Source organism: Sus scrofa, chromosome 17 (assembly GCF_000003025.6).
Source record: "Sus scrofa isolate TJ Tabasco breed Duroc chromosome 17, Sscrofa11.1, whole genome shotgun sequence".
NCBI classification, from domain to species: Eukaryota; Metazoa; Chordata; class Mammalia; order Artiodactyla; family Suidae; genus Sus; species Sus scrofa.
The window spans coordinates 51161686-51175689 of record NC_010459.5 but is presented as its reverse complement, the minus strand read 5'-3'; the positions used below and the strand labels follow the sequence as shown (position 1 = coordinate 51175689).

Below are 14004 nucleotides of genomic sequence, written 5' to 3'. Positions count from 1 at the left end.
AGAAAGTCTATAATAAAACCAACTCAAGCAAAAAAAGAATCTAGCTAAGTAGAAAGATATAAAAACCAACATTAAAAAAACCAGACTCGGAGTTCCCATCGTGGCTCAGTGGTGATGAAACTGACTAGTATCCATGAGGACGCGGGTTTGATTCCTGGCCTCGCTCAGTGGGCTAAGGATCTGGTGTTGCCATGAGCTGTGGTGTAGGCCACAGATGCGGCTCAGATCTGGCATTGCTGTGGCTGTGGTGTAGGTCGGCAGCTACAGCTCCAATTCGACCCCTAGCCTGGGAACTTTGATATGCCACGGGTGCGGCCCTAAAAAGACACACACACACACACACACACACAAAATCCAGGCTCTTTCTAGCTCTTGCAGGTCAATATTTAGGCAGCCACCCCCCTCTGATGGATAGTTATAATTATTTCCTCTCTTTCGGTGGCTATTACAGAGTTTCATTGCACTTGTAGCTCTTCTATCATCTGGTGATTTCCTTTCTTTCTAGCACATTCCTGGAAGTGGATTTGCCAGGTCAAAGGGTGTACACATTAAAATTTTTATTAGCTATTACCACATCATTTCCAAAACTATAGAACAATTAGTATGTCTTCCAAAGGGAAGGCGTCTGCTCATTCCCCACCAGATGTTATCAGATGTTTCATTTGTTTGCCAATCTGTTGGGCAGAGATGGGTAACTTGTTTTAATTTGCATTTTCCCACAACCTTGTCAACATGCAGTTGTCAGTCCTTAAATCCTTGCCAATCTGATGGGCAGAAAAGAGGCATCTGGTTTTATGGGCATTTCCCTGACTACTATGATGAAACATCTTTTCATGTTTATAAAAAAAAAAAAAAAAACCCATTTGCTTTTCCTCTTTTGAATTGCCCATTCATGACTTTTAATGACTTTTTAGAGGCAGCTCCTTATCTTTTTGACTCCTGGCATCAGTGCTGGAAGGTTGGTATTACTGAATTCGTCTTGCAAGTGCAGAACCTGAAGCTCAAAGAAGTGAAGCCACTTGCCATAGACAAATAGCTGGAAGGAGGCAGAGCCAGCAAAATGGAAACTTGGCCTGTCTGATGGCAAAATTCTGTACATAAAGCACTGAATGACACATCCCAGCACTGATTGCTTCTCCAGGGAAGAGGAGTTTCTCCTTTGCCCTTTCCTCCGTCCAGGGGAGTCTGTTGGATGCAGAGGGCAACTCTCCCTGTTATTCTGGGAGTAGCTCTGGGCTAGGAATAGGAAGGCTGCATTTCCCAGTATGGGCAGCAGGTGGCGATGTGGGAAAGGTTTTCAGCTAGGGACTGGAGGCTGGGGGGTAGAAAGCCCCCGCCCCGACCTGGACCTTGCTGGGGGGCATATGGAGCTCTGCAGCTTCTTTGGAAAAGCAGCTTGGCAGAACCTGTCAACATGTAAAACACACATGCCTTTGATCTTGTACTTCTGCCTCTTGGAATTATCCTACAGAAATGCTTGCATGTGTCTACCAATCCTGTATCCATTGTCATGTCCCTTAGCTTAGCAAACCCTAGAAAAACCTGAATGCCCACCAGTAGCAGCTGATGACGTAAATTATGCTTTCACACAAAGGAAAACTATGTAACTGTAAAAAGGAACAGAATGTACTGCTGCAGGGTGAAATCTACTGTTATGAAAAAGGGGCACAACAGTGTGTGTGTGTGTGTGTGTTTAATGTGGAAACATGTATAGATTTTTAACTCTGAGAAGACTGAGATGGGATGGAGAGAAGTTTACTTTTTAAGGTTTGCCTGAACTCTTAGAGTTTCTTTTTCTTTTATTGTTATTGTTACTTCCCATTTGAATGCATTATTATAACTTTGCTTTTAATAATTTAAACATTTTAAAAACAAATTGACCCTTTTGGGGTCCCTGAGACCATTGGGTCTGGTGCTTCTCATTTAGTAGAGAGTTGAGTAACCCCAAGCTAAGCGTACTGCTTCTTTCTGGAATATTCATTTCACTGGATTCGTGGCTATTTAATTTGAATGTTGTTTGGGGGGAAAAGGCATTCTTTTTTTTTTTTTGGCCATACCCATGACATGTGGAAATTCTCTGGGCCAGGGATCAAACCTGCACCCCACCTGGGGCAATAGCAAATCCTCAACCCTCTGTAACCACAAGGGAACTTCCAGAAAATATATTCTTATATTAAAGAATCACAGGGTCTAATGCAAAAATTGAATGCACTTTAAAGGTAAAACACAGGAACAAAAACAGGTCTTCACTGGGGGCATCTCTGACCTGTACCCTCAGGTCCTCAGGGACAGAGGTGTTTCCAAGCCAAGGGCACTTGTTTTACAAATGGAGAGACTGAGGCCCCGAGATGGACAGGGCTCAGCCAAGCCCACACAGCATGAGAGGCCTGGGATTGAACCTGACTCTCCTGCTTCCGAGTCCCCAGCACGACCCTGGCAGTTCTGATCACAGCCTTGAGTTGTACACTGGGGCTGATAAACAATACCTTATAAAAATGGCAGGAATGTGGCAAGTATAATGTACCAAACCCTTGTCAGTACGGAGTGTGTTCTGTGCGTGATCTTTTTGAGTCCTCCTACTGGTCCTGTGAGCCAGGTTGCCCCATTTTACAGATGGGGAGCTGAGGCTCAGAGATACAAAGTGATTTGCCCAAGATCCTCCTTCGAGGAAGGGGCAGAGCTGGGATTTCAGCGTGGGTCTCTCTGGCTACAAACTGGGTCCTCTTTATCTCACAATCTTTTCTTTCTTTCTTTTTTTTTTTTTTTTTTTTTTTTTGTCTTTTTGCTATTTCTTTGGGGCCGCTCCCACGGCACATGGAGGTTCCCAGGCTAGGGGTCGAATCGGAACTGTAGCCACCGGCCTACGCCAGAGCCACAGCAATGCGGGATCCGAGCCGCGTCTGCGACCTACACCACAGCTCATGGCAACGCCGGATCGTTAACCCACTGAGCAAGGGCAGGGACCGAACCCGAAACCTCATGGTTCCAAGTCGGATTCGTTAACCACTGCGCCACGACGGGAACTCCACAATGTTTTATTTCTTAATAATAGAAGTTATTAATAGAAATAACACATGAACACATTCTCCTTAAACTAATAATTGACTAACATTCATTAAGCTCGTTTAATAATACAGCTAATGTTGGCGTTCCCGTCTTGGCGCAGTGGTTAACAAATCCAACTAGGAACCATGAGGTTGCAGGTTCAATCCCTGGCCTTGCTCAGTGGGTTAAGGATCCGGCATTGCCGTGAGCTGTGGTCTAGGTTACAGACACGGCTCAGATCCTGCGTTGCTGCGGCTCTGGTGTGGGCCAGTGGCTACACCTCTGATTCGACCCCTAGCCTGGGAACCTCCATATGCCTTGGGAGCAGCCCTAGAAGAGATTAAAAAAAAAAAAAATGAAGTCCCTTGTTCAAATTCTCCAGAGCTTGGGCTGTTAACTGGGCTCCCCTGCCTCTCGTAAGAAAAAAAAAAATCAAATATTACAGAGAAGGCAAATTTTATTGACCACATTTCCTCTACATCTAGCCCCTTGGTAACCATTGTTACTGGTTTGGTGTTATCCTGCTAGAACCCAGTGCTATCCTGTAGAAATAGAATGCCAGCCACATGTGTAATTTAACTTTTTTTTTTTTTTGGCCATACCCATGGCATGCAGAAGTTCCCCAGGCTAGGAATCAAACCCATGCGACTACAGTGACCTGAGCCACAGCAGTGACACTGCTGGATCCTTAACCGTTAGACTACGGGGGAGTTTCTTGGCCTCACTGCTTTATTTTATTTTTTATTTTTTGTCTTTTGTCCTTTTAGGGCTGCATCCGCGGCATATGGAGGTTCCCAGGCTAGGGGTCCAGTTGGAGCTGTAGCCACCAACCTACGCCACAGCCACAGCAACGCCAGTTCCGAGCCACATCTGCGACCTACATCAAAACTCACGGCAATGCCGGATTCTTAATCCACTCAGCAAGGCCAGGAATCGAACCCGCAACCTCTTGGTTCCTAGTTGGATTCATTTCTGCTGTGCCATGACGGGAACTCTGGCCTTGTTGCTTTAAATTGAGAAGTGTGTCACCTAAAAAAAGTGTCTAGAGGTTGAAGAAAAGCATGTGGAGCATATTACCTGAAAAATGTAACGAGTATATATAGATAAGCTTAGCCTACATTTTATGTCCTGTAATATACAGCCTGGTTTAGAGCCACTGAGTGGATGAGTCTTCCTGAAACACTGCTTTGTGGCCCCCAAAAGGTCGACAAGAGCATTTCTAGTCCTTTGGAACATCACAGCAATCCAAAGCAACTCCTGCTTTGCCGAGGGGTGATGTGGGATTTGCCCATATGTATGTCACTATAGCATCGCCTTGTGGCAGTAACACAGTGTTCAACTAATAAGCACCTGGGTTTACTCCCTCAGCGGTCTGCCTGTGTGGGCCTGGCTTGGCCTTACATAAAAAACTTCTCACTGGTTTTCACTGCGGCGTGGTTTTCCAGAATGTAAACACAACATTGTTTATTTCATGGTGTTTGCAAACTAGTGATCCATGAGCCAAAGTTGACTTCCAGAGACGTTTTTGTGCCTGGACAGTGGTTGCAATTTATTACTTAGATGCTAACCTTAAAACACATGAGAAGATTCCTCATGAACGTCTGGATTTCAGTTTCGTCTGGAAACACAGACTCCCTGGCTGTGTCTGCATCAGTCCCCAGGGGCTGGTGGGTGGAGCTGAGTGGGACCACCGGCCCTCCTCCCTCCCTCACTTTACCTGCCTTTCCCGAAGGCGGCTGAGTCTGAGACCCTGGACCGTTCTACCCCTCCTGATGGTCGTTTGGTCACTCCTGATGCCTCCTGACTGCAGCTGTGTTGCGCCTGCTCTTGGGATCCCCGCGTGCATGTGGGCCGGGATCCTCTGGGATCAGACCCTGGAGAGGCAGAATGCAGCTTCCTGCTCCCTGCTCCTTCCCCTGCTGTGCAAAGAAACCCATTCATTTAGCAAATGTTTATTGAGCACCTACTCCAGGCCAGGCCAGCATTTAAGGGATTCCCACTGGGGTTCTCACAGGGCTGTTCTTCTGTGGCCTCTTTGCCACAGGAACACCCAACCCCTGGAGTGGCACCCAGAGGACCATTGGCTTTGTGGGAGGTCTGGGCTGGGCAGCCTTGGGCTGGAAGCGGATCTGTAACTCACATCCTCTGTGCTCCATTCCTGCAGGGGATAAGGACCGGGTGTGCAGGGTCAAAGGTCGCCTGTGGAAGCTGTTGTCCCCAGCCAGGCTGGCCACCCGGGCCCACCGGAGCAAGTGGCTGGAGAGTTACCTGCAGCACCTGGAGGAGATGGGCGTGTCGGAGCAGATGCAGGCGCGGGCTCTGGTGCTGCAGCTCTGGGCCACCCAGGTGGGTGCCAGCAGGTGCGGGTGTGAGGTGTGCACACACAGGTGGCTGTGTGCTGACAGACACACTTAGGCTCGTGCCTGAGGGTCCATATGCACGTGCCTGGGTGGGAGTGTGCACGTGTGTGTGTGGGTGTACATGTGGGAGCGTGTGGCACTGTGAGTGTGGGTGTGTGCACACACCCAGCTGTCTGCCCAGTTCCCTGACAGACAGTCTCGTGAACAGGATCATTCATTCACTATGTATTTATATTTTTTTATTTAGAAAAAAAACTTACAGAAAAGCTGTATGAGTAGTTTTGTGAACTCGTATATACTTTGACTCCCCATTTTTAAGTGGGGACCTCATTTGCTTTCTCTCTCTCCTCCTGTGATTGTCTGATTGAACCATTTGCAAATAAGTTGCAGGCATTGTGATTCTTTGCCCCTAGTTACTTCAGCATGCACGTCCCAGGAGCAAGAATATTCTCTTGCGTGACCACAGCATGGTGATCAAATTCAGTAACTAACCCAGATACAGCAGCATTGTCTAGTACACAGTCCATATGCCAGTTTTGCCAGTTGTTGCAATAAAATCCTTTATGGCTCATCTTGGTCCAGAATCCAGCCCAGGATGGCACCCTGTATTTGTATTTTTCTTTAACATGGAACAGTTTTCATTGCCTTTGCTTCCAAAAAGAACAATGCCTTTCATTGTTTCTCATAACCGTGACATTATTGAGGTGTGCAGACCAGTTATTCTGAAGACTCAATTAAAAGTTCCAGGAGTTCCTGTCATGGCTCAGTGGAAACGAATCTAACTAGCAGCCATGAGGATGCAGGTTCGATCCCTGGCCTCACTCAGTGGGTTAAGGATCCGGCGTTGCTGTGAGTTGTGGTGTAGGTCGCAGACACGGCTCAGATCTGACATGGCTGTGGCTGTGGCGTAAGCCAGTAGCTACAGCTCTGACTCAACCCCCAGCCTGGGTACCTCCATATGCCGTGGATGAGGCCCTAAAAAGACAAAAATAAATAAATAAATAAAAATAAAAAGTTCCACTGAATACTCACCCTGGACCTCACAGCCCCTGCTCTGTGTTGCTTATGTTTTGGGCAGGGTGGGGTAGACATCAATTAACCACAGAGGGTGAGTTTATATGATGCTGATACACAGGGTATAAAACAAGGTCATGATTAGGTAGGTCCTGGGGGTCTTTTCTGGCTGGGGCAGCCGGGAAGCTTCTCTGTGCTGAGCTCTGGAGAAGAAAGAGCTAGATTTGGGGACGATGTGAGGACAGAGAATTCCAGGCAGGGGAAATGGCATGAGCAAAGGCCCTGGGGTTGGATCACGCGAGGTGTTTGGGCAACAGCAAGGAGTTGGTCGAAGCAGAGTGAGGGGAGGGGTCGTGGGACGAGGGAAAGGGCCGTGGAGGGTAAGGACTCGGGGTAGTTCTGGGTGCAGTGGGAGCCCTGCAGGGTTCTGAGCAGACGAGGGTCAGGATCTGAGGAGCAAGGGCAGAAGCAGGGGCAGTGGTGGCAGGACCAACTGGTGGCCATGGAGATGAGGCAGACGTGGACAGATTCTGGAAACAAAAGGAAGGCAGCCGGTGGAGCTGGTGATGGCCCAGATCCTGGAGTGAGAGAAAGTGGGCCTGAGGATGCTGCCTCTCCAGTCCCGGCGCTCCCTCTTCTCTTGGCCTTACCTCCGCAGTGACAGTGGCACAGGCTGACATTTCTGGGTAATTCCGCTCCCATCGACTTAGGACTTATTTTTAGTTTTCTCTCAGAGCCATTAACTGTCCCTGCAGGCGGAGGCTGGCAAGGGGTTTCATCAGCAGTTGGGGCCCCATTTGTGCCTAATACCATATTTATGGGCAGTGACTTGGAACTCCAAACTGTCCCCAGAATCACTTATGGATATGACCTCAGTCAGCAGAACTGGATGCTGGCCTGGGGGCTTCAGTGGCAGAAAGTCTGGGGAACAGCCTTTGGTGGGACCAGGAGAACCTGGAGGGAGTTGGGGATGGGCTGTCCTCCGAGGTGGCATGGTTGGTGGCGTCCGGAGTCTGGGCAGGTGGAAGACCCTTCGAGATCTCAAGTCTTGAGAGCCAAGAGGCTGTGTAGCGCAGTGGTTTGAGGCACAGGCTCTGTGACCAACCTGCCTGTGCTTGAGTCCTGACTTTGCCGCTTCCTGGCAAGTCAGCCCCTAACTCGGTTTACTCCTCTGTAAGGCAGGGACGGCCGGACCCTTCTCACGGCTTTGTGGGGAGGATGGAAGGGGGCGATACACACACATCCCTTAGCTGCTTGGCGGGTAGCGAGAGCTCGGCAAACACACCCAACAAATATTTAGTGAGGGCCCACTGTGTGTCAGGTGCCATTCTAGAAGCTGGGGTGGAGCATTGAGCAGAACCAGCTCCCTGCTCTTATGGAGCTGACATTCTGCTGGGAGAATAATAAGCAAGTGCGAATGGAAAATACTTACAGGTAATAAATTCCATGGAGAACCAACAAAGCAGGGGAAGGGGTTAGTGGCAGGGAGAGACGAAAGCCTGCTTTTTTGTTTGTTTGTTTGTGTGTTTGGCCATGCCGACCGCATGTAGAATTTCCTAGACCAGAGCTCGAACCTGCATCACAGGTCCTTAACCCACTGAGCTACCAGGAAGCTCCCTAGGGGCTGCTTTTTTGAGTGATCGAGGAAGGCCTCACCAAGAAGATGACATCTGAGCAGAAACTCAAAGGAATGAGGGAGTGAGCCGTGTAGATGCATAGGATGAGGGGGCACAGCAAGTGCAAAGGCCCTGTGGTGGGGATGAGGGTGATGCGGCAGGGAGGTAGCAGGTGCCAGACAGGCAGGCCATGGGGAGCATTTTTGATTTTTCCTCTGAAATGGGAACCCTTTAAAGACTCTGGGCAGAGGAGCGACATGGCCTGCCTTCTGCTCTAGAGGGGACATTCTGGCAACATTCTGAGAATAGACCGTAGTCAGGGAGTGGAGGCAGGGAGATGAGGGAGGCAGCCACGGCATTGTGCAGGCAGAGAGGATGGTGCTGGACCAGAGGGTGGGAGGGAGAGTGACTGGATTCAGGGTGTATTTCCAGGTAGAGCTCAGAGGCTTTGCTGTTGGCAGGCACATTGGGAGAGGGTGTCAACAAGGATGACTTCAGGTTTGGGTCTGAGCAGCAGGAAGGATGAAGTTGAGGAAGACGGTGGCAGGAGCAAGTTTGGGGGGAGAAAATTAGGGTTTTGTTTGGGGGCCTGTTGAGCTCGAGATGGAGAATGGGTGGGGAGGAGCACCTGGAGAAAGAAGGGTCTGGAATGCAGGGTTGAGGTCTGGGCTGGACACACTTGGGAGTTGATGGTGCAGAGATGGTGGCTCAAGGGTGGATGGAGAACGGGCCAGGCCTGGGCCTCTCCAGTGTGGGGGGTTGGAAGGGTGAGAAGGAGCAGCCGGGATGGGAATTGGGAGAGAGCGCCACCCAGAGGCCAGGTGCAGAAAGTGTTCTGAGAGGCTACTGAGAAATGGTAGCTGGGATTGCTGTGGTCACATCCAAGTCAGGAATAATCATTTCAAAAGATATTGAGCATTTACCACGTGCCATCCTATGGAGCATTTAAAAACATCATCTCATAGGATCTTCGCAGAAGACTTGGGGTTTAGACTGAGGTGGGATGGGGGTGAGGGCACAGCATCCAGGCACCAGAGGAGGGCATGGTGGGCTGAGATCCAAGGTCCAGGCAGGGAGAAGAGGCTGGCTCTTAGGGGGTGTGGGTGGGCTGAGTGGGCGGGGAGAGGAGAGGACCCAAAGGCCTGCTTCAGCAGGCCCATCACAGTCCAGGCCGCCCCCCTAGCTCTGAGCAGTCAGGCAGCTCCACCGATCCTAGTAACGCTCAGCTGACACCACTATCGTGACCCCATCCGTCCAGTTTCACTCCTCTCTTCCTTCCCCACATCTGGCTGGGCCTCAGCAGCCGTGGCCCCAGGAACCCCCGTGTGGTTCTGAGCGAGGGGAGGGGGCTCTGGGGGCCACAGGGGCACCAGGGTCCATCTCAGCCCAGATAGAGATCGTGGGTCCATGCGACATAGGGGTGAAAAGCAAAGGCAGCCTTTCGAGTCAGATGGACTTGGGTGGAAGCCCAGCTCTGCCACTGACTAGTTGTGTGACCTTGAACAAGTGACTTCACTTTTCTGGGCTTCAGTTTCACCCTCTGAAAAGAGGAGGTAATAAGAATAAGAGCTGTGCACAGAATCAGGCTTTCCCCCTTCAGTTTTATTTTGAGATAACTTTAGGTGACAGAAGGGTTGCAGAGATAGTAGAGTTTTCCCATATCCCGTGCACCCAGCTTCCCCCGGTGTTACCCTCTAAAGAACCATCATTCTTGTCAAAACTAAGAAAAAAGCCTTCATTACATTTCTATTAATTGAAAGTCCATACTTTATTCAGATTTCCCCAGTTTTTCCACTAATGTCGCTTTTCCAGAATCCAAGATTCCACTTTGTACTTAGGGTGTTTTGTTTTTGTTTTTATTCCTTGAGAAAAAAATTTAATCACCAACAGTGAAAAGAAGTGTAACCTGTGATCCTCTAGCCCTCAGCTGTGCATTCTCTCAAACCTCAGATGGGCTTCCCCAGGCGGCGGCAGTGAAGGCCACCAGCAGCTCTGGGCAGCGTGGCAGTCCCCACAGAGGAGGGGTTTTCTCTCTCCTGTGAATCCTAGCACAAATTCCACGTCCCAGGCCCACTGGCCTGGCCCAAATTACCTGTCCCCGCTGAGTCCATCATCCAATCCTGACTTGAGTGGCCCAGGAGGTCGTTCAGCTCTGAGGTCTGGAGGGGGTCGTTCAGCTCTAAACAATCCGCACAGACTTAGCATAAGTGCAGGTAGTTCTCTGAAGGAAAATGGGGTGTTCCTATCCAAAGGCCGGGAAGTAACTGGCAGGACAGGCAGGGCTGCGGATGTCCCCTGCTCCCATTGACTGAGTGCGGTGAGGAGGCCACAAGGGCGCACGGAGTCTCTGAGCAGCAGGTCTGGAGCACAGTGAGCGCCCCCTGGAGGTCAGCTACCACCGTTTGCAGAAAAGGTGGCCCAGAACACAAATGCTGCTGGGTGGTGGCCCTTGGCTGCAGTGGGAGGGAATGAGATTAGACCAGAGGTGTCCTCCTGGGTAAACTGAGGCAAGACCCCACGAGAGAACACTCAACTTCCATGGTATTTGGCTGAATATCTTTTTTTTTTTTTTTTTTAGGGCCACAGGTGTGGCATGTGGAAGTTCCCAGGCTAGGGGTCCAATCAAGGCTGCAGCCGCTGGCCTGGACCACAGCCATAGCAACGCCGGATCCTTAACCCCCTGAGCAGGGCCTCGTGGATACTAGTCTGGTTCATTTCCACTGAGCCACAATGGGAACTGCTAAAGATCTCTTATGAATGTGTAATCGTACACACACACACACACCTGTGCAGTTGGTGGAAGGCAGTCTGTCACCTCCCTAACGTCAAAGCTTTTCCCTGAAAGCAAAGTTAACCAGGCAGCCTTGTGTTCCACTCCTTCTTTGTAATTAATGAGCAGTGACCCCCATCTGACCATCTGGGTAAGAGAAAATAGCCATGGCACTGAGTTAACCCAGAGTTGAATTATTTATCACCTATGTTCCCCTGGCTGTGTAAGTGATGGACAACAAGTGACCTTGCTTTTCTCAGTCGGATCTCAGGTGCTGGAGGAAATCTCAGCGACAGTCCAAGGCTGCCCTTGGTTCTCAAACCCAGGGGAGAGGCCGGTGGGAGGGGGAGACCGCTTCAGAGCGCCTGCTCTCTGCTCAGCCTGTGGGAGTCGCCTCAGGAGTGGGCATGTTTTCATCCCCATTTTACCAAGAGGGAGATTCTGAGACCCAGAGCGGGGAGTGGCTTGTCCAGAGTCGCAGGAAGTGGGCAGCTGGGATTTGACCAGTTCTGTCTGGTCCTGGTCCTGGTCCAGGGCTCTGCCAGCCCACCTCCCAGGCTGCCTTGGAGGTCCCCAGCCCAGAGGGACACAGATGTTTATCTGACCAATACCATGGAGCCCCCACTGTGTGCCGGGCAGTGGGGAGGGACTAGGGCCTGCTTAGTTTTCCTTTTCACTGAAAGATGTGATAACAGTGCCTGCCTGGTGGGGAGATTGGACAAGGGAACCTGGCACCTCCTTGGTGCCGAATTCGTGGCGGCTAAAAAGAAAGAAAATCTGTTTGACCATCATTGATGCTTTGGTGCATTTATTTACTGCCTCTCTTCCCAGCTTCTGTCCCAGAGGCAACCTCAGTTGCCAGGTTCTTGAGTCTCCTACTAGAGAGGGTCTGTGTTTCTCACATATTTTCCTCTTTAAACATACACACAAGTGGTAGCTTGATGAACCCCCACCCGGCCTCTTGCTTCCGTGCATCTTGGCTGCAGTCCCATGTCTGTACACATGGAGTCAGCTCCTTTTGAACAACTTCCGTGTCATCACCCTATGGATGGGTTACTTATTGCACTGATCTCCTATTGATAGATATTGAGGTCGTTTCTAATCCGTTGCTGTTACCAGCACTGCGCCAAATATCCTTGTGAGAATGTCCTTTGGTCCATGTGCAATTATGTCTGTAATAGAATTTCTGGGTAAACGGGATATTTAATGACTACTTAGTATTCCATTATTAAGATTGGATAGGATAGACGTTTATGCTAGACAAAAATCTTCTTCCAAATCGAGGCTAATTAGTATTCCAGTCCTATCTAGAGTTCATTTAAGGGTACCCCATATGCATTTAGCCACATGCTGAATACCTGAGTGTTAAAATATTCTGTTAAAGCTCAATTCTTGGAGCAAGAAATGTTACCCATTTTCCTAATTACCTAACTATTGGGAAGTTTTACATATTTTTTTGTTCAAGAACCTAATAGCTTTCACAGTCATTATTGATTATTGTCGCTTTGCTCTATGTGGACACAGTACGTAAATATTTGAAAACACATATTCAGATATTGTCTCGGTTTGCTACTGTTGCATAACAAACAACCACAAAAACTCAGTGGCACACCCTGATGAGCATTTGTTTAACTCACTTGTGTGAGGGTCCGCTGGGTGTCAGGTGGTCTAGACCTGGCTCAGCTGGATAGCTTAGCTCTGCTCTGTGTGTTTCTCATCTTTCTCTGGGGACCAGCCTGCTGGCCAGGCGACTGGACACACACAAGGTCTCCTAAGGCCTGGAGTTGGAAATGCTGGCCTGTCCATTCTGCCTCATTCTGTTGGCCAGAGCATGTCACATGGCTGCGCCCAAAACCAAGGGGCTGAAGAAATACACCCTGCCTCTTTAAGGGAGGCAGGGCACAGCCCCGTGGCAAGGAGCATGGGTGCAGGAAAGGCTGGGGCTAAGGACACAGTCATCCTCAGAGGCGAGCAAGTCTTTGTTGATAGACTTGGTCCTTATTCCTGACATTGTCACCGATGAGCTGTGGAGGTTGCCTGTGTGCCCTCAGATCAGCGATTTTGCTCAAGCTCAGGGAGGCCAAGAGTGGCCTTGAATAGGCCTTGGGCTATGCCAAAGCCACGAAGCATGCTTGGGCCAGGTCCTGAGGCTGAAGACAGACATGGGTCATGCAGGGGTGGGAGCCCAGGCCTCCTGACCCCTGTTCCCTGGCCAGGGCCATGTCCATGGCACAGACTGGTCAGCTCTCACCCCAGCTTTGCCCTCTTCACAGTGTAATGGGGCCTCCTTCTCCTCGCAGGGAAACATGGGGCCCGCTGCCTTCTGGCTCTTGCTCTTCCTCCTCAAGAATCCCGAGGCCCTGGCTGCTGTCCGAGGAGAGCTTGAGCCTATCCTCTCACGAGCAGAGCAGCCCATTTCACAGATGACCACACTCCCACAGAAGGTTCTGGACAGCACGCCTGTACTCGGTAAGACAACCAGACCCTCCAAGACAGCCCCAAAGACTGGGGCATCATGGGCCCCTGTTGACCAGGGACTATCAGTGTCCTCTGACCTTAGGGTCCCCCCTGGGCCTCCTGTCTTCGTAGACCTGGAATTTCCATGCCCTGGTCTCTGGTATTCAAGGCTCATGGTCTCAGTGAGAGATTGAATTGATTGCAACTGTTGGTTGCAAATGGCAGAAAACCTAACTTAAATGGGCTGAAGCAGAAAAGGCACTTCATTTGGGACAGGTAACTAAAAAGTCCAGAGGGTCTGGCTTTAGGCACAGGTTGATCCAGGAGCTTTACAGTGCTTTCAGGTCTCAGTCTCTCTCCATCCTTGGCCCCTTTTCTGCTGGGTTGGCTCCGGCTTCAGGCTGGCAAGATGGCTGCCCGTGGCTCTAGGCTGACGTGCTCCTGGCTCTGGAGGATGTGCCTTTCTGCAGTGTTCCTGCCCAAAGTCCCAGGAGTGTGTTTCATTGGCTCTCTTTGGGCCATGTCCCCATCTGGAGCCGGTCATGGGGTTCAGAGGGTTGGGATGCTCTGATTAGCCAGTCATAGCCTAATCCCAGGTGTTGGGAGTGGAATCAAGAGCCTAACTCCTGAGAGTGGGAGGGGGGTGGTCCTTAGAAGAAAACAGGGAATTGTTTCTAGAAGGGGAAGGAATGCTGGGTAGGCAGACACAACCCTTGCTGGCCACCCTGCTCTCTCCTTAGCC

General features: G+C 50.2%; 1 protein-coding gene across 2 annotated transcripts in view; it reads left to right on the top strand.

Moving 5' to 3' along the window:
• Positions 1 to 14004, top strand: part of PTGIS (prostaglandin I2 synthase) — a 47365-nt gene that overhangs the window by 24826 nt on the left and 8535 nt on the right. For both annotated transcript variants that reach the window (XM_005654247.3, XM_005654248.3), the window contains exons 6-7: positions 5210 to 5391; positions 13106 to 13274. In XM_005654247.3, coding sequence (XP_005654304.1) covers positions 5210 to 5391; positions 13106 to 13274 — 351 coding nt within the window. The remainder of the gene's footprint in view (positions 1 to 5209; positions 5392 to 13105; positions 13275 to 14004) is intronic.